At 41.5% G+C, this 20,076-nt stretch overlaps 1 protein-coding gene and 1 long non-coding RNA gene across 3 annotated transcripts in view; one reads left to right on the forward strand and one right to left on the reverse strand.

The window, feature by feature from the left end:
* Nucleotides 1-2,002: 2,002 nt before the first annotated feature.
* The window catches only part of LOC135414041 (uncharacterized), a 40,524-nt gene continuing 22,450 nt past the window's right edge, over nucleotides 2,003-20,076 (forward strand). The window contains exons 1-3 of one of the 2 annotated variants that reach the window (XR_010430547.1): nucleotides 2,003-2,334; nucleotides 14,684-14,787; nucleotides 14,937-15,101. This is a non-coding gene — a long non-coding RNA (uncharacterized LOC135414041). The remainder of the gene's footprint in view (nucleotides 2,335-14,683; nucleotides 14,788-14,936; nucleotides 15,102-20,076) is intronic. The other variant, XR_010430546.1, reaches the window with a different exon arrangement.
* Nucleotides 11,519-20,076, reverse strand: part of NTF3 (neurotrophin 3) — a 60,557-nt gene continuing 51,999 nt past the window's right edge. The window contains exon 2 of the mRNA XM_064654294.1: nucleotides 11,519-18,295. Within this exon, the coding sequence (XP_064510364.1) occupies nucleotides 17,504-18,295 (792 nt within the window). The 3' untranslated portion in view covers nucleotides 11,519-17,503. The remainder of the gene's footprint in view (nucleotides 18,296-20,076) is intronic.

The following is a 20,076-nucleotide window of genomic DNA, read 5'->3' on the forward strand; positions in this document are numbered from 1 at the left end:
CAGGGTATAAAGCAGTCCCCTTAAGTGAATTTCTATTATTAAGAGGTCTTGAGATGATAAACTAAACCCCATTAATTGACTACAGGATGCATGAATGCTTAACCTATTAGTAATGTTTGCATTGTGTAATATTAAATGCAAAATTCATGTTCCAGTTGCCATATGTTCAACGTCCATCACCCCACCCCAATATCTTCAGGGATGCTCTTGGATGTAGGATCCAGCCCACGGGTCCCTTCTAATCTCTCTCCAATGCTGCCTTCAGAGCTGCTACTCCAGCATGAACACAGTATAAGAAAAAAAACAACCAGGCAAAGATATTCATTAAGAACCCAATTTTCGGTTGCATCTGGCAGGTTTTCATGACGTGCCAATAGCATGTAATCAGTCATGCTAATGACATACTGCAAAAATGCTACAGCCCACACAGCTACACAAAACATGAAGTGGGAACTACTTCCACTGAGCAGAGGGGTCTGGTCTCACCCTGACTGAAATGACTGGTATAAAACATATTAGTGGGGAAAGTAGGACCAGAATGAGCCTCACGACATTTCGGGACATTTCAATTAGTGGGGAAAAACCCCCCACGTTTCCTGAAACAAGCTGCAGCAAATGAAACTTGCACAGCAATTCCTCTGGTGCTAAGATGTCTGAGGAGGTCATAGCCTCCTGTGTCTGGAGGCAATCAAAGATGAGTGGTTTATGGCTTGTGTGCAAGTCAGAGTTATTGCAAATATAGGGTTTTATTTGGTGATACGAATTTAATGAAGTTTTACGAAGTAAAGTATTTTCAATATTGACCCTAATGTTGATTTCATATTTGTGGAAACATGAGCAGAATATAGATTAAACTCAGTGTCAGGAGGAAAATGATGGCATTGGGAAAACAGCTAAGATTAGCTCCTAATCATAAGGAAAAATATGCAAAAAACTAAGCTTTTATTTCTGCATTTGAATGGTTATATTATTCAATATAAACAAATAAATCCCATAAACAAACCCATACCTTTTTTTCAGAGGGGTGGGAACTTTAAGGTCCCTTCCAGCCCAAACCATTCTATGATTCTGTGACATAGAACAGCTATTTCAAAGCAAGCCTTTGACCAGATTTGTGACCTATTCATAACCTGTAACTGCAGAAATACCCTCCTACCTGTCCCAAAGCCATGATACCACCTTTCATGACTGACAGGACCCTTTGTATATGACATTTTGGGGGCTTTGTGGTGGACAAAGGTCTGGGCACACTGTATAGGCTCCCCCTGTCCTCTGCAGCAATGCTGGGACAGCCTTGGGCAGCAAGACTAAGAGGAAACTCTCCTTTAAAACCCTCTGATATAATTCTGGTGTCTTGTGCCTCGAAAGTCTCCTTTCCATCCATGTGACTGTAAGAGTAAGTGCTAAAAGTTGAAGTGTTTATTAACCATGAGAGTCACTCAATGCTGCAGGTGAGAAAAAAGTTACAATTCCTTTGATAAGGAGGAGCAAATGGAAGCAGAAAATGGATGCATAAGATCACTTTGCCAATGGTGAGCCTACAAATCATATCTGTGCCCGGTCATTGGGGTGTTTCTACTCTCCCTTCAAAATATTTGACACTCTGTGATTCAGTTATAGAGGAGAGGGAAGCTGTAAATCCATAACTGAGGGTATTTTCACTTACTTTGACCAGTCCAAAGTGCTTTGAAATTGTTTCGATTAGATGGGGATGTATTGTGGTCATTATGCTGAAAAAATTAGAAATATCAGATGAGCAATGTTTGTTGCAATGATTTGAGATCTTTTAGGGCATATTTTGATTATTTTTTATTTTTCTTTCTGGACTTGTGGAATGTATCTTAACACTAATCATTGATCAGAGTAACTCACCAGAGGGGGAATTAACTGTGATGCTACCTCACTGCTTTTGTGATGAAGCTGTAACAAGCACTGTGATAGAGCATCCCACTCCTGGGTAACTTTGTGCATGTCAGTAAATACAGTCCTGCTGACTTTTATCCACATGCTTGTACAGGACTGCACAGACTGAAGTCAAAAGGAGAACTCATATGCTTAGAGTTAAGGACATGCTTAAATATTTCCTGGACTGGGGCCTGCCTTCTCCCAGTGGAGAATTATGCTCTTACACAGGTTTTTGCCCCAGTGTGTTTGTGGAAATCTGGCCCTTTAAGTTCTGCAGAGCAGAACTGCTCCAGTCTTTCCGTAGCCATTTTGCAAGTGCTGACTGCTGGGAGCCTGTTCTGCCTCCCAACTGGTACCTGTCGTGCTTTTCCACAGCCCTCTCCTGATTTCTGCATCTCACATATGGGATCAAAAAAGGTTCATCTAGAGGTAAGTCTGACTTTTCTTATGTGTTTGATCATGGTGAAAATGCTGTAGCACATCATTTGCTGGTATGAATATCCATAGCCTTGAAAAATTGTCTCTATTCTTTAGCCAGTACTGAAGAGCAGGGTTTGTTCCAGGATGCAGCATTTTGCCAGATTACACTGATAAAGCAGTCCTCTGTAGGCTACTTCTCTTGCAATTTGAAGGAATATTTTTGTTTTTCCCTCTAGCACAGGCAGCTCAGTGCTTCACTGTCATTAGTAAATGCTTAAAACAGGTGCAAGGCAGGTGTCCTGTTTATTGCATAAGCAAAGTTCAGTATTCTTGGATTTGAAAATCCAAGGCAGAGGTAGCAGCTGAAGGTAATAAGAGGCACGGTAGCTAAAAGGGATGTGATGTGTCAAACAGATGTCAATGGATGCCTTTCTCAGATCTCTGTGATTCACTAACCAGCGGCAGCAAATGTTGCCACCTTTGATACAAACCATATTATGTCAGCTAAAAATATTGATTCCACTGAATGGTTTAAAACTAGTTCCTGAAGAGTAATAGGTTATAACACTGGGATAATAAGGATACTGGAATAATAATGGGTATTGGAATAATAACTTCCGAATAATAAAGAATAGTATCTGCAAAAAAAAAAGGAAACAAATTTGGAAGCCTGATTTCCATCAAAAAACAGAAGTTTTAATCGAAAGAGCTGACAGGCTTGTCTACAAATTAATGTTTGATGAAGCAGTAGGGGATCTACACAGTCTTCTTGTGTGAATGTGGTTAGTCTGCAAGAAATTCATAAGTAAGCTCAGCAATCTGCCCTTTCCTTCCAGCATGCCAGCAGCTTATCCAGGGGAAAATGTGAGTAGCAGCTACTATGTCATAAAGCAGTCACTGGTTATGCTGTAAGGTGATGATCTTTTTCTGCCTTGTTCCTTTTTCAAGCTTTGCAGGAGATTTAGGAAGAGCTACTAAGAGTTTAAGATAAAAAACCACAGAAGCTGTCGCTGTTCTGTTGTGTACCACAGCTTGAAGGAGAAATCTGAAACTTTTTGACTTAAACTCAGTGGGGAACACTGAGCTGGCAGAAGGCAGAGTGCAGAGATGCAGACAGTATCAGTGGCTGTGTCCTCTGCTGCTACAAAATGTGATGCTTGGGAAGTGCTAAGAGTGTTTTCAGCTCCTGAGCCTGCAGTCTCTTGGATCTTGTGACCTGTGATTCTTCTGTGGTTCTTTGAGCGTTGCCAGTCCTCACTGTCAAACAGAGGAGCCACTGACAGATGAACTCCTTGCTGTATTGCACCTGTTGCACTTCTGGAGTGCACAAATGCTTTGCAATCAGCCTGAGCTGGGGTACAGTTCATGTCTGTGCTCTGCCTGGGGTCAGTCACTGCAGTCACAGAATCACAGGATGGGTCACATTGGAAGGGACCACAGTGGGGCATTTAGTCTCACCTCTCTGCTCCAGCAGGGTCATCTCAGAGCACATGGCACAGGACTGTGTCCAGACAGCTCTGGAATATCGCCAGGGAGGGAAACTCCACACCCTCTCTGGGCAATCTGTTCAGTGCTCAGTCACTGCACAGCAAAGAAGTTCTTCCTCATGTCCAGCTGGAACTTCCTGGGCATCAGTTCCTGCCCGTGGCCTCTTGTCCCATTGCTGGGCACCCCCGAGCAGAGCCTGGTCCATCCTCTGCCCCCTCCCTGCAGACACTGACACACATGGATGAGGTCCCCTCTCAGTGTCTCCTCTGGAGGCTGAACAGCCCCAGCTCCCTCAGCCTTTCCTCCTCAGGGAGATGCTCCAGTCTCTGAATCATCTTTGCAGCCTCTGCTGGACTCGCTCCAGGAGCTCCGTATTTCTCTTGAGGAGTCAGAACTGGACACAACATTCCAGATGTTCCTCACCAGGGCTGAGTAAAGGGGCAGGATCAGCCCCTTTGACCTGCTGACAATGCTCTTCCCAGTGCACCCTGGGATCCCACTGACCTTCTTGGCCTTCAGGACACACTGCTGGCTCATGGACAGTCACAGCAATCCTAAATCACGGGGCCAGGTGTTGCCCTGGGAGCAGTGGAAATGGTCAGAATGGCACTGGGGCAGAATGAGAGTGTTCATCCCTCTGGGGTTCAACATGCCCCTGGGTTTCACTAATTACTTCAAACACCAGCAGCACTGAAGGCTGCTTTCCCAGCATCCTGCCTTTGGTGCAGGTGCCACAGGAAGATTTTTCCGTGCACTTGCAGCCCAAATGTTGCCTTTACAGGCACTAGAAAGCATTATCTAGTACAGAAGAGACGCCTGCTCCCAAGTGCATGCAAATGTGTTTTGATGTGCTGCCTTCCTACTCCTTGGCTGATGTTATGGGAACAACATCAATATAGTGGGAAATCCTTTTAAAACGTCTAATATTTCACTGTTACTTTGAAGAATGCTGCCCTGGCCTGTGGGACAGAGCTGTGCTGCCACCCTGGAGGAATGTGATCCTGCCTTTCTCCCCACGAAACCGTCCTGGCTGAGGGCCTGGCAGAGCCTATTTCTGATAAAGCAGACGGTGTCTTCCCATTCAACCACCTTTCATTCAACCACCAAAGAAAACTTTGTTCTGCCTTGCTGTACAGCTGTTATTTTACAGCTCTGTGTTTCCAGATTCAGGAATTGGTTATATTTTTAACTTCCAAAATGTCTTTCCCATTAGTGCTTTCTCATTTGATCTGAGTGGGTGGCCTTCAGCTCCTTGGCCTCAATCAATGCTTAACCTTGCTTGGTCTTTTTACTGATTTATCCTGTCCCCTGCCCAGCCCAGAAATGGTTGATTGTCTTGCACCCAATTTGTCATTTCTATTGTAAACTGCTCATTTGAGGACTGGCATTTTGTCCCCATTGCCCAGTGTCCAAAGATGTCTCTTCCCCTCCGCTCTCTCCTGCCCTCCCTCTCTCTCTCTCCACACCTCTCTTTTTTCACTCTTTGAAGCTGTTTGCCCTTTGGATTTCCATCTCCTATGCACCCTTCTGCATAACCCCTTTAATTTTCAATCAGTGTTAACACCTTTAACTTCGTTTTCAGAGCTCACGCTTGTGCTGCAAACACCTGAGTCTTCCTCTTGACAGAACACCTTAATTTGAAATGCTGTCCTTGTGCTTCTCACTCCATGCCACTTTCCTTTTCCTAACAGGGATTTGTAGATAAACCATAGTAGGGACAAGTCTTCCAGCCTGTGGAAGGCTTTTGGAATTGCAGAGCACAGTAGGTCTGTAAAAAAAGAAATCAAAAATCACAGCCATCTCATGGGGCAAAAGGTAACCAATAACTATATAAATGTATATTTACCTGTGATGAACTATTATATTTTTAATTATTTTAAGAGAAAACTAATACCTTTATGGAATAGATTCATGTTGTCCCAGCATTTGACTGCCAGTACCAAAAATCTCTCTCAATTAGCCTGAACACCCCAAAAGTAAGAAGCTCTTACTTTTAATCTGTAGGTGTACATCAAGCTGGGAGGAAAGTGGTCTGCAAATTGGGTTGTGATCCTTATATATCCTCTTTTTGTCTTTCTTTTAAGTCTTTGATGGAATTCATCACTCCCTAAGACAGGGATGCCCAGCCTGTAGCACACAAGCTGCTTCCAGCTGGCCAAATAATTAATCTCACAGTCTGGTTTGGCCACCTTTCCTAAAGTCCCTCACATATGAGTGACAAGCTGATAAATTAATCTGGAGAATTAATTAGGACAGAAAGGAACAGAAAAGGAAGCAACCAGGAAACATGAACATCCAGAACATCCATCCAGAACATTAAATTAACTGTTAGGGAAGAGAGATTTTAAGGCAAGTGTGAGCATTGTCCAACAGCAGTTTGTCAGCTGCAGTGACAACTATTAGTCCTTTGTTTTGAACACCTCTGGATCTCCACAGTGAAGGATATTCACCTATCCTGATATCCAGGATGACATCAAACAGCATTTAAGTCAAAAATCACAGGAAGGAGCCATACAGGAGGATGCAGAAAGGAAATAGCCTGACACAGATTGCCCAGAGAATCTGTGGCTCCCCCATCCCTGGAAGTGCTCAAGGCCAGGTTGGATGGGGCTCTGAGCAACCTGGGATAGTGGAAGATGTCCTTGCCCATGGCAGGGGATTGAAAGGAGATGATCTTTGAGATTCCTTCCAACTGAAGCCATTCTGTGATTCTTTGATTCAAAGTACTTTCATTATCCCACATAAAGTTTAAGGATCTGGAGTACTAGTCAGATCACAAGAGACAAAAAGAGGGTGAGTGTTTGTTCACCCATTTCTCCTATTACATAGTCTCCTCTGCTGGTAAGACCCCCAAATCTCCCAAGCTCTCTTGTCATGGTCCTATCCAAATTCCATCTTCAAACATTTGAAAAGTCTCCTCAAGGGTTTTATCCTTCTGCTGCCAAAGAAGTAGTGTCTGTGCTGCAGTAGTTTGCAGTGGGTGGGGAGGAGATCTCCAAAGTGCCCCATTAACAAGTACTTGCCTTTCTGCTCCTAAAGGGCAGATCATATGTTCCTTTTCCAGCAGCCATCGAGAGCTGTGGCTGGGCAAGAGCTGGGCACTGAAGTAAGTCTGCATGGATCACCTGCATGGCACTCACTGCCAGCAAGATAGGAGGCTGGAATCAGCTATTTTTAATGGAAATAGTGCCACTAAACATTGCTTCTTTTTGCTTGTGTTTGTCCCATATATGTTAATCTGGGAGAGGGAGGAGCAATCGTGTTGTACAACTGATATCTTACTTTTTCAGGCCACTTTAGGCTCGATCCACTTCCCTCTGGAAGAGATGGGTGCTGTGTTTTGGCCCCACTGCACCTAATCTGACACCTTGATGCAAAGTGCTCATGATTGTGAGCTGGGGAGGCCAAGCTGCAGATCTGTGTCCCAGTCTCTGCCACTCAACTTATAGTGACAATCACTTCTAATAAGGGGAGCAACAGCTCTTTTTGGCTCTGAGTTAAGGCAATACTGAGCCCAGCTATCAACAGAAGAGGAAAGGTAAGAAAATGGGACCTGTTTTGCCTATAAGACACTCCATTTGTAAGTGGATGGTGATTTCCTCCCTTATCTATACAACAAACACTTACCAAAACAGTATGAGAAGGCAAAAGTGCTCAACGTTGCTTGGGGTGACCCCACTCCCAGGTCTCCTGCTATGTAGGGAGAAGAAAATAACTTCTGTGACAAGGACTCTTTTAGTCTAGACAAATAGTCTTATGTTGGAAGAATCTCTCAGCTTTCTGTGTGTTTGCTTTAAATCTTCCATAGATTTCTGGAGCCATCCATTAAGGACCTGGAAGGGCTTAGGACCTCGTTGTACCAACTCAAGTGTTGAATGGGGTGTATTAAGGGTAGGAGGGAAAAATTCAGAGAAACAGCAGGGAAGTTTCTTGGACATGTAACTAAAATATTCACCTGCAGTTGTAGAACCTCCTAAGCAGCTCTATGAACAGGAGTCATGAGGCAAGGAGAAAGTAATCTCAGATCATTACCTGAAATATTTTCTGTTTCCTCAGCACCTTTTAGAAAGTGTTGGTGTCAAACCCCTTATTTTAAGGGAAGTGTCCAATTTGCCTTCAAATATTGATGTGGGCACCTAAGTCACTCGGGTGGTCTTGATAATTTCAGCCCAGGTCTAAGGCTTTTTCCACAGTTACCCACTGAATGACTTCTTCCCTTGGAATTTCCAGTTACCTTTGCATGTAACTCATATCCCTTTCCCAAACACCCTGTCCAGGCAATCACATTCATACCCAAGTCTATTTGAATGACTTTTTCAAGTGAGAATTTGTGAAGTACTGCCAAGTGCTTTACTGCTAATTTTGTGGTCAGATTTCTAAATAAAATGAATGATCAGGTTTTTTTAGGTGTTTTCTTTCCTTTGTCCTATAAATCCATGGCATGCTATTGATCATGGTTCAATTACTAAGCACATAATTCAGGACTCACTAGAAATTTTTTTAAGCTTTTTGCAAAATTCCATAGACCTTGAATCATATCTTAAATGATTGTAGATTGTATTCTAGGATTTTTAAGCAAAATTTATAGGATGGGAACTATTAATTTTGCTCATATTATTGTTGCATGTGGTTTTTTTTTTTAGTGAATAGCTATAATTTCCAGGAATAAAATCCCTAAGGAACGTTATTATTACCCCAGGCCCTAAAATATTTGTCCATGTGCTCAGCTTTAAGCACAGGGTTAATTTTACCAGCTTCTAGACAGCTCTTCTTCTCTTTAAAACTGAACATAATCTTAAGGGGTATTTTGGATCAAGACCTGTGCAAGCAGGCTGAGTGAAATAAATCCATTTAACTGGCTCTCAGTAAATCCTGATCCTGATTGTGGTTTGTTTTTTTGGGGCGGGGAAATGGATCTATAAACCACTCCTACAGAGACTCTCAGCAGAGACCCACTAAATGCTTTAAGGATGAAAACCTTCCTGACAGCAGAATTTCAGCTCAAGCTGTTATATTTTACTTTCATTGGAAAGGGATGGATTTTACAAGGCAGTAATCAGAGAAGAATGAACCCTATGAGGAAAAAAAAATAAAAATCAAAGGTCAGCTGATCTTTTGTCCTAAGATTGTAAATTTTGGATTTTTTTTTTCTTTTTCCTCAGCTCCTACTTTTCTCTTCTATAGTTGTCTTTATTAAACTCTAGTTTTGGCTTTGCAGTGAATTTCCTGGTATCAGCTTTTGTGTTATTTGCTGTATTCACACCTCCTGAGCTGTAGTTTTTCACTTATGGAACCTTCACTGTTCCCACTGAGCAAGGCATTGCTTGGGGCAATGGAATATTTAGTAAACACTTCGTGGAATAATGGATAACCTCAGGCTTGACAGAAGCAGACACTTTAGATTATGTCTGGAGATCGTAAAATTTTTGGTATTTATGAAGATATTATGGAGAAACAGATGAAGAGAAAAATCTCAATGAAATTTTTCCAAGCCCACAAATTCAAGCTGTACACTCTAGTTTGCAGACCAAGTAAGTGCTAGAGGCTGGTAAAGGCTACAAAATTCAGGATGTGATGCTTACCCATAATTAATCATTTAAGTTTATTTCAGATTATAGTTCTGGTATGTTTCTCCTGTTGTGAAAGTTATCATACTAATTATACTCCATATTTACCTATGGAAAAATGCTTGAAAAAGACAAAACATGAAGTTTGTGGTGAGTGAAAAAGAAGCTGAGGTAGGTAGCTCTGTTCATAGGACTGGGACCTTTGTCCGCTGTTGTCTAGAGCAGTTGTGTTTCTGAACCAGAGCTTCTTCACTGAGTTTGTAGTGTGTATATGCTACCTTAATTTCCCAGTGTTTCCCTTGTTGACAATAGCTAGGAATTTCAGAATTTAATTCTGAGTGTCAGTACCTGCAAATCTAATTTTGAGTTCTTACCATTTCTTCAAGCAAAACAAGGCCACTGAAGTTCCATCTGAAGCAAGAGTCGGAGTTAATTTTGAATGCTCTGCGTTGTGGTTCTCAGGGGAGACTATTCAGGGGTGACATGGAAAGCCCCTGGGGTTTGCCTGGGGAGCTGCACTGAATCAGTCTCAGATCTGACAACACTATCCCTCCTTGCAGGGCAGATGTAGTTTAAAGCATAGAAGTGTAGGCCCCTATAATCTATCAGATTAAATAATTCCACTGGCATTCATCACGTAGCTATACAGACAGCAGTCATGTGGTATATAAAATTGAGAGTCTGAACTAGTACAGAGCTGACCACCTGCTCTAAAATGTCACAGATGTAATCCCAAGCTTTATTGCATCAGTAAAAACTGGGACAAATCCCACTGAAGTCAGACATTAAACCTGCGTGAGATCGGAATAAAGGTTTTATTAGTTGTATGTGTGACTTAAACACTTCCCACTATTCACACTGTTTTTTTCTGTACATCCTAGATGCAAGTTAAACTGTTCAAGAGTAAATATTGCTAAAAAAAATCCCACCCACTTTTGCCTTCCTCTTTAGTCTTTCACTTTGTGTGAGCCAGGTCTATGCTGCAGCATTGCCTTGATATTTCCTAAACTAGATGTGTGAAATGCCAGTATGGATCCTTCTCTTAGAGACCCCATGGAAGGAGGTGAAGGACCTTTCTGGGATCAGCCTCTGAGAGAATGGAATTGACACCCTCAAGTCTCCCTGGAATTTAGAAAAAGCCCCTCTCCTCAATCCATCAGGGTACTGCTGTGCTTTTGGTTTCCACTCTCATGCAAATCCTCCCCTCAGCAAGATCTGCATCAGAAGACTTCACCACGCAATCTTGTAGTGAACCACCACCACTGTAAGAGGAAGCCTAAAGAGAAAATAGATCGTTAAATAACTCTGCTAATGAGAATTTTCCTCTTTCTGTCAAAGTTCTGCTCTCCAGCTCCCTCGTATCACTCTGAGAAAACTACATGCAGCAGGCCTTTCTCAGAAAGCCGTATCTTCCATTTCTGTGGAAAAAAGAAACCAAAACAAAATAAGAAAAAACCATGAGAGTTTGAGACAAAACTGTTCCCATGAGAACTCCCTTTTGCATAATTGCTGTTATCTGATTATTGTGGGAGAAGGGGTTTTTTTTTCACCTTTACCCCCGCCTAGGACAAGTACCATGTCCCGATGCCAAGTCTCAGGAATCCAAGACGGCCAAGATTATTGACCCAGGGAATACGTGCCTCTGAGTCAGATCCTGAGGTCAGGAGGATCCTGACAGCTGTGTTTTATGTGTTTGAAGGATCTAATTTTCAAGGAAGCAGGGTAATAGTTATTGCCCCCCATCCCACTCTTTCTACCCTTCAGCTCTCCAGTTGATCAGATCCTACTCCCTCAAGACTTTATCCTTGTGATATGGCATAGGCACTGTGACTGCGGCAGCTGAGCTCTCACTCTTTGCCCAACAGAAATATTTCCTTCCTGGTAGCTTTTACCTTAGGATATAAGTCCAGAGATCCTGCTCTGCCCTGTTCTTTGGCTCATCTATTGGGGTTATCCTGCGTGCTCTGCCAGCAGCGTGGAAATGAGCAAATTTCTGTTTTCTGACCTTAACGAGAATCACATTTAGTAGATTTGTGCAATAACGAAGATTAAGAAAAATTATCCTCCATATGACCAGTGGGCTGTGTCACATGCAAATCTGACTAGGGCTATTTGTAATAACTTGACAAAAGCTGTCATTCGATATTTTAAAACATATTTAATCTCGGAGCCTGAGAAACCAATTCTGTCGCTTTCACACATTTGGTTTCACTGTCTACTGTACAAATGTGGGACTTGAAACTTCTACATTGCCCAGCAGCTTTAGAGCCATGTTTCTGCTTCATTATCCACAAAGACTGCACACCAAACATCTATGAGCGGTAAGTTGAGGTGGTTATTGTACAAAATGTGGTGTGTAAAACAAAACCAAGATTCATATTAAAATTCCTTTCTCAGACACTGAGAACATAAATAAGAATCAACAGAGGTTATTTACAGTGCTAGACAATATTTTACTGCATACTTCCATTTACAGGGTTTTTTTTATTTTGTAAATTGCTGCTAAATATGTGTGTACTGGTCATACCAGACAGTTCAAAACTTTTTTTAAAACCTAAATCTCTGAAACTGGACAAAGTAATGAACAATTTTTATGACATTGATGTTAAAAAACCTTGGCTTGTGTTGTGTGGTAGATAATGCTTTCAATTTAGGCTCCCCCTTATGCATTCAATTTGGATTTAATACCTTCTGAGCCAAATTCTGCCCTCACTTAAGAGCCTCATCATCCCAAGTGCTGACAATGGGGACTGCAGAGGATAAGTGAGAGCAAGGCTTCATCATTTGTGCTCAGTGAGCGTGGTTAATTCCTCATCAACACGGCGAGATTAACCCCAATTAATAGAGGTTCATTTTCCTTTTGAATTACTGTTTCAGATGATCTAATGGTATTTATTTAACCCTTATCATAGCAGGAAAGAGCCTTTCATCTGATGTTACTGTTGAGCAGCTGAATTCTCCTTTGCTTTCCTAAATCTCTGCAAGAGGTTTGCCACCCAACAGTTTTGACTCCCTATTTTTTTCTGCACTTACTTTCCTTTTTTCACACCCTCCATGGGTGTGAAATATTTTTGTTTAGAGGAAAAGAACATCCTACATTCTTCCTTAGGAGCATCTTCTGGACGCACTAATGTTTTCTGTTAAATGGTCTCAACATAATGTACAAATAATGGAGCTGGTCTGTCAATGATTCTCTCTCCTCCCTGTGACACAGCTAAAGAGTCACAACATGCTGTGTTTTAGAGAGGTTTAATCGATCTGCTGCAACCACAGCATCCTTTTACAGAAGATCTATCCAGATTCATATAAGGCATGTTCCTGGGCAGGCAAAAAAAGTGAACTGAGAAACTGTCCTTTGTCCAAGATCACCCCTGGCAGTGTCCAAGGCCAGGTTGGATGGGGCTCTGAGCAACCTGGTCAAGTGGAAGGTGTCCCTGCCCATGGCAGGGGAGTTGGAACGTGAGGTGATCTTTGGGTCCCTTCCAACTCAAAGCATTCTATGATTCTATGATCTACTGGGCATCTGAACCCTGGGACATGCAGAAAGAAAGCTTTGATCACCGGCCCTTGATTGTGCAACTTGCAGCTCAGAAATGAAAGGTGTGTGAAGGCGGATTTGAAGATGGCCCAGGGCTGCCCCACTGTCTCTTTGCTCCTTTGTCTGTTGTGTACACAGACACTTCTCGACCATGATTTAGAGCAGCCTGGTCATGGTTTCATCCAACTGTGTGGGTAAGAGCTCCAAAATAGGACCCTGTGATCAAAATGTCCGGAAACATGAGGTCATGACATGAAAAGGCCAGTTCCGTAGTGAAAGTATGGCTTTCAGGTGCCGCTGCCTTCAAAGGTCAGCACTAAAACAAAGGAGAAATCTATATTTGGGAACATTCATGCAAAGCACTACCGTTTGCTGTTTGCCAGAGGTACCAAGGCAATGAGAGATTACAAAAAAACCCCAACAAAACCCCCCCAAAACAAACAAAAACCCCCCAATCCAACCTAACAAACAAAACCAACCAAACAAAACCCAAAACAACAACCACAACAACAATAAAAAAAAAAAAAAAAAAAAAAAAAGGGAAAAAAATTTTCCAGCTCATGGAAGTAAGAAACAGAGGTTAGTTACATAATTAAACTAGGAATGTCATTACTGAGCTCTGCAATAACCTGCACAGAGCTGCATGGACCTACAGTGGTAGCGAATGGCCAACTTTCCCGGGAAAGTTTTTTGTTGTCCTTGTATTGCTTGGTTTTTTTACACCACATCTGTGCTTGCTTCGTCATTCTGCCATCTGCTGTAACAAAATACAGACAAAGCATTTCAGAGAACAACCTCTCCACACTTTAAAATGCTCCAAGCCAGAGAACAGCCTTTTATTTCTCACAAGCTGTAGTGCTTATCATCCTATCCTCCTCCTCCTCCTCTTCCTCCTCCCCCTGCCCCACATGCATGATGAATTACACACGCTTACCAAGCGTGGAGAACACAGAATCCTATTGATTTTGCCACAATGTTTCTATTAAAGGAAATGAATGTTTCTGCGCTTTTGCTTCGCTGAAAGGTCAGAAATAGCAGGTCATTATCATCAAATTTTTAATTTTGAAACTCCCAATCAGGCTCGTTTCCTGTTTGGTATTGTCTGCAGATACACAATGTACAGCAGAGAGAAGGACTCGGGTTGCTAAAGGATGGAAGTAACAGAGTATGAGGAGAGTGGTTTTGAGCACACACTCTGTAAAGTCCAGTCAAAGTTTCTTCCTGGTGCAGCCGCACAAATCTCTTGGTAGCAGTAAACTCGCTGCACAGACTTCATTCCTGAACACATGTTCAAAGGTGATAAAATAAATGCAGATGGTTTCCCAAAACCTCGGTGGAGCATTTTTTGCTGTTACTAAATGGACTGTAAAAAAACTAGGGGGAAAAAAACCAGAGAAAATACAGTTTGACACAGACAGGCAATTTCAGAATAGCATTTGGTCATCTGGGAGAAAATCTAAATAAAATGTGTGTTTATAAGATCCATTGGTAAAACAATATTGACAGAGCATCTGAGCTGCCTATTGGAAGTGATTTTTAGAATGGTTAAATTAAACAAGCGTTGCGAGCTGAATATTTTACTTATTTACTTAACACATCCAAACAAGTAGTTGGATAGGAATTTTGAATTCATTGTGCCACGACCAAAGTTGACAATAAAACCATCCCCGGCTACAGTGAAAGCAGAATTAGACCTTAACAAATTTATTACAGGCTTTGTTTACAAACTTGTTACAAAATTATACAGCATCTTATGCGTACACAGGATTTACAGGAACGCGTTACTGATGTGTGTGATTGCTCCACTCTCCGGTCAAGATCTGCAGGTTTTTCTTCACCTGAGGCCTGATCCAGCTTCCACTGGAGAAGGTGAGATTTTTTTTTTCCATGGACTTTAGTGGAAACTGGATCAGATCCAGAGGGTAACACTTCCGTTCATTGTTTTCCTGGGGTGGGAAAGAAGCAGCTGACCTAACAACCTTACACACCACGCTTCTTTCTCATTTCATGTGTTTCAGATGACAGGAGTATTTACTCTGAGACATTTTTGCTGGCTGCTTGTGTTAGAGTTAAGAGTCAAAGACCAGTTCCTCTTACTGGATCTACAGTGGAAAACGACAATTGGTTTTCTTTGAACCTTTAAAGAACGAACCTCCCTTGATTTTCACTGAGAAGAAACTAAGGTATTAGGATCAACTCTGATGTTGTTTACATTGCTATAAAGCTACATTTTCTCCACTGTCTTCAAGAGAATTTCTCTGAATTTACAGTGATGTAAATAAAAGTGGCATCCCCACTGCAGGAACAAGGTAGTTTGTGATTAATAGGATTTAACCAAACTAAGTTAGTCTTCTTATCTCCTCTTGTCACATGGAGATAGACCTGTCTGGCATGGTGAAACAAGATTTCTAAACTTAATGATCCATGACAATATCAGCTCTCAATTACTCCAAACATCTGCAAATGATCTTTATTTGGGAATTCAGGGTGCAAAATTAAGCTTTTAACTTGCAAAAAAAATCCAGTGGGGCAAGACTCTGAAAAATATGCTTTTACCCTCAAGCTAAAAAATTTTAGTTGAAATTTAAGCTTTCCTACTAGTAAAACTAGCAAAATCTCTGTGGGGGATTTTTTTTTTTTTTAATGTTTGCCAGGGAATGAGAAAACTGGAAATATTCTAGTCAGATCTATCAGATACTGAGTTCCTTGTTATATTACATCCTCTCATTTTAACGATTGCCTTGGTATGGAACCTCTGAAGTTCTTATTGCTTGAAGCAAAGTAAGGATTTAGTACTGCAAGGTGATGATATTTCCTGGGAGGTAAATACCCTGGCCTCATGCTGAGAATTGAGATGGTTCTCAGAAACCTTGCTTATGGCCTCTCCTGCAGAAACACCACCTACACGCTCCAGCCTGGCTTCCAGAGACACAACTATTCCAGTGCTTGGCCTCATGGGCAACCTGTCTGGTTCTCCGGTGGTTTTATGGTGTGTAACGCTCTCTGTAAGGGATTAGGGAAGACCACACAATTTGCTGCCTGTCATGGCCTGCTGCAGGTTTGAAGTTGGTTTTCCAGGAGTGAAAGCTGCATGAACAAAAGAATCCTGAAACCTCGGGTTTGAGTGCTCTGATCTCATTTTCACTTGTGATGCTGAACACGCAGTGAAAGCCAGGGTGGAAAACCTTCAGACACTACAGCTGTAAAGCTGTTTGAGTGGTTGGTGTTTTCCAGCCCTTTCTGGGTGTTAGATCTATCCGGACACAGATAACATGCAGTCCAATCTTAATTCTGTTGATAGCCATGGACTCTCCTTTATTTTATGGGAGTGGGATCCCATCCAGAGCATTACACAGCTAGCGTGCAATAGACCTTCTCTTCAAGTAGTGTCATTATTCCTGTCCCCAGTGGAGCTACATAACAATCCAAAGAAGAGTTTGAGGTATATATTTGCAAGTACATTTGTCTGTCCTAAGCAACAAATCTGTTTAATTGAGGAACTTCATTATTCCTACAGACTCTGTGGATTTTAGTCACCATCCATTTCAAGTTCCTGTGAAAGGTACCAGGTTTCTCCAGCAGTTCTAAACATTTTTCACCCTGTGAAAAATGAAGAATGGATTGTTGAGAAGAATGGCTTTGTATGGGTGTGTGGCTTTGATATCCATGCCAGGATATCGTATCTTTCTTTTCTACAATTTCCAAGCCAAGGGCTCTTTTCAGGTCGAGACACCACCAGCTTTGTTTCCAATTTAAAAACTCTGACAGAGAGAAACGATCCAGCAATGCAAGCAGAAGATAATGATTCATGTGAGGAGAAGGAGGCTGATCATAATAAACCATCTTTCATGTATTATATTAATGATCCGTTTAGATTGGTCCTTGGCTTCAGTAGGTTTCAGCTACAAATATTTTATATTTTTTCATATTTGTTCAATGATGCACTGGCAGCATTAGAAACAGTTGCAAAACAAATGTGCTTCAGAAACATAAACGGAAGTTGCTGGATTATTAGCAGCCATCCTGAAATGCTAACAGAGGAAAAATGGTAATTTCACTGGCAAAACTGGCATAATACACAGAAACTTTATTTTAGGGCTACCTGATGTCTGTAAATTTGACATCATCTGCAGGCTACAGCACGTACTTTGGTCCATGTTTGTTTTGGCGGTGAGGAGTTAACATTGCATCCAATTAAATGTGAATGTATAGAGCAGGGAATATAAATATGTACACAACTCTTGGCATTGATCTGATTTTTAACAAGTTTACTAAATGACAGTCACTGGTTTGACAATACTGAATGAAAAATACTGATTTTACACAGATTTTACAGGAAGGTTACGGTATGCTGCCGACAAGCAGTGTCACAAACATAGTCTAAAAAAAACCTGGAGCTGCCCACAGCAGAGGCACACACCCTTTGCTCTTGTTTATTGAGAGAGAAAGCTTATATACTGTAGATTTGCTGAAGTTTAATAAATAAGGTCAACTTATAATATATATAAAACAATATAAACATTTATATGCTACATGCATATCATATAATTTAAAGTAATAATTTATATAGCAAAGAGATGCAGATTTATGTTCTTCCTATTTTCCTCGACAACGCGCACACGCAGGAGGTGTCTATCCTTATCCATCTCCAGCCTACCAGTTTGTTGTTTTCTGAAGTCAGTGCTCTAACATAAGTTTGGGATGTCTTGCATTGGGAATTCCAGTGCTTGTCATCGATGCCACGGCAGCCGTTTTTCACGGGCTTGGCTTCTTTACACCTCGTTTCATAAAAGTATTGCTTAACTGGAGAGTTGCCCGTTTTAATTTCTCCCAGAACAGTTACCTGGTGTCCTCTGATGTCGATGGCAGAGGATTTGTCCGTGACCCACAAACTTTCACTGTCACAAACGGAATATTCCCCTCGGTGGCCCTTGTGCTCCGCGTACCTCTTCCTCCGGGAGGTTCTGTTCACCACGGAATTCCCAATATAATCCTCCATGAGGTACAGCGGCGGCGGCTCCAGCGGCGTGTTGTCACTCAAGAGGACTCGGGGAGAGTTGTAGCGTCTCTGCTGCCTCAAGAGATCTGTATCCACTGAGATAACTGGCTGGAAGTCTGATTTCACATTTTCCTCTCCGTCCATGTCTTGCTGAGTGTCTGCTTTCTGCGCCGTGTTTTGATAGTTTTCCTTAATATCTACCATCTGCTTGGAAAGCTTGTTTTTTAAAATGTCTGCTTGGATAAGTTTGATAATAAGAGAATTTATTGAATCTTCTGGCAAACTCCTTTGATCCATGTTGGTAGACTGGATGCCACGAAGATAAGCGAGAAATATCACATAAAACAAGATGGACATCACCTTGTTCACCTGTAAGATCTGCAAAGAAACAGAAAGTCAACATAAAAACAATTAAAAGGGGGAAGTTTTTCAGAGGCTGTAAACATGAAAATTGGGAATTTTTATTATAACATCTGCACTTTATAGATGCAGATATATATAGATACAGAAACACAGGCTACGTCTTTCTTTGAAGATATTTGTTACACTTTATAAAAAGTGTAACTAATTTCTGAGGGTTTTTTTCATTCTCTTTCTCTCTATGGTGCTATAAGGGAAAATACTCTTGAAGGAAAATCGTGCAGACAAGCAGCGAAATGGAATTTTTTGTATTTTGAACTTCAGAAAATACTAGCTAGGCCTCTGTAGTAAAAGTAGGGAATTCAGATGGATCCACAGATCTTTTGGTAGTGATTTTTTGCAGAGTTGGAACCTGTTGTTTTATTTTGTTCAATTTGGGTTTTTTTTTGTTAAATGAAGTTGCTTCATTACATTTATATAAAATGGAACAAAACTGACAGTAATTAGAAATATTCAAGAGCAGGTGGAGGACACTCCTCTCCCCACCCCCCTCAAAAAAGAAGAATTAATTCAAAGGTTGAAGATTTTGAAAACTGTGCATAAAAACGTGTTACTTCTTTGCCATCCACTGCTATATGTAGATTCCTGTGGGTGTCCTTTCAATTATAGCTTCAGACCATATTCTAGAAACTCCTTTGTAATTTCTTTTTAAGCCTTTGTGGTTTTTTTGTGTAGTTGAGAACCATGCACATCCATCTAGGGAGCTGTTTTTATTTCCTGTGGACACCTGTATATTTTGTATTAGCACCCATACTTAAAGGAAATCAATTTTCAATGTAAAAATACTGATGGAAGCAAGCTATTCACTTCAGAGCACACCTCCTTTATAAACTTGTTGCATAAGTAGTGGATTGAAGAATGAAATATCAAACTGAGAGCACCTTCATCCCATGTAATAAACTCTGGCTGTAGCACTGATTCAAGTGACTCAGAACAGTCTTGAATATGATTCTCCTGCACTGCAAACACATCCACCACACGTCTGATACCACCAACACTCTGGGATGAGGGCACAGAGTCACAGACCATGGAACAGATGGAGCTGAAAGGATCCTCAGGACATCATCTAGACCAATCCCACTGCTCAGAGTAGCATCAGCCAGGGCAGCTTGCACAGAGCTGTGTCTAGTCAGGTTTGGAATAGCTCCATGGATAGAGACTCCACAAGCCCTCTAGGCAACCTGTTCCAGTGTTTGACCACCCTTGCACTTAAAAAAAAATAAATTGTCATGTTTCAGTAATATTTCCTATATCTCATTTGTTCCCATTGCCCATTGTCCTTTCATGGGACACCTCTAAGAAGAGTTTTGCCCCATCTTTTTTACTGCCTCCCATCAGATATTTCTGCACTTCAATAAGATCCCCCTGAGCCTTCTCTTCTCCAGCATGAACAGCCCCAGGTCTCCCAGCCTCTCCTCATATGGCAGTTGCCCTAATCCCTTAATCATTTGCATGGATTAGCTCCTGTATATCCAGGTCTCTCCTGTACATCCATGTCTCTCTTGGACTGGTTGGCCAGAACTGGACACAGCACTGCAGATGTTGCTTCCCCAGTGCTGAGTTGAGGGGAAAGATCCCCTCCCTTGACCTGCTGGCAACACTCTGAGTACTCTGTTTTTTTCACAGGAGAAACTGTGGAAATATCAGACATCTCGAACAGAAAATTTTCCCCTTTAAAAAAAAAAAAAAAAAAGAAATAATAATTTTCTGTTTAAAAGAGTGAACCATTTTCTGTATAA

This window comes from Pseudopipra pipra, chromosome 5, assembly GCF_036250125.1.
Source record: "Pseudopipra pipra isolate bDixPip1 chromosome 5, bDixPip1.hap1, whole genome shotgun sequence".
Classification (NCBI taxonomy): domain Eukaryota; kingdom Metazoa; phylum Chordata; class Aves; order Passeriformes; family Pipridae; genus Pseudopipra; species Pseudopipra pipra.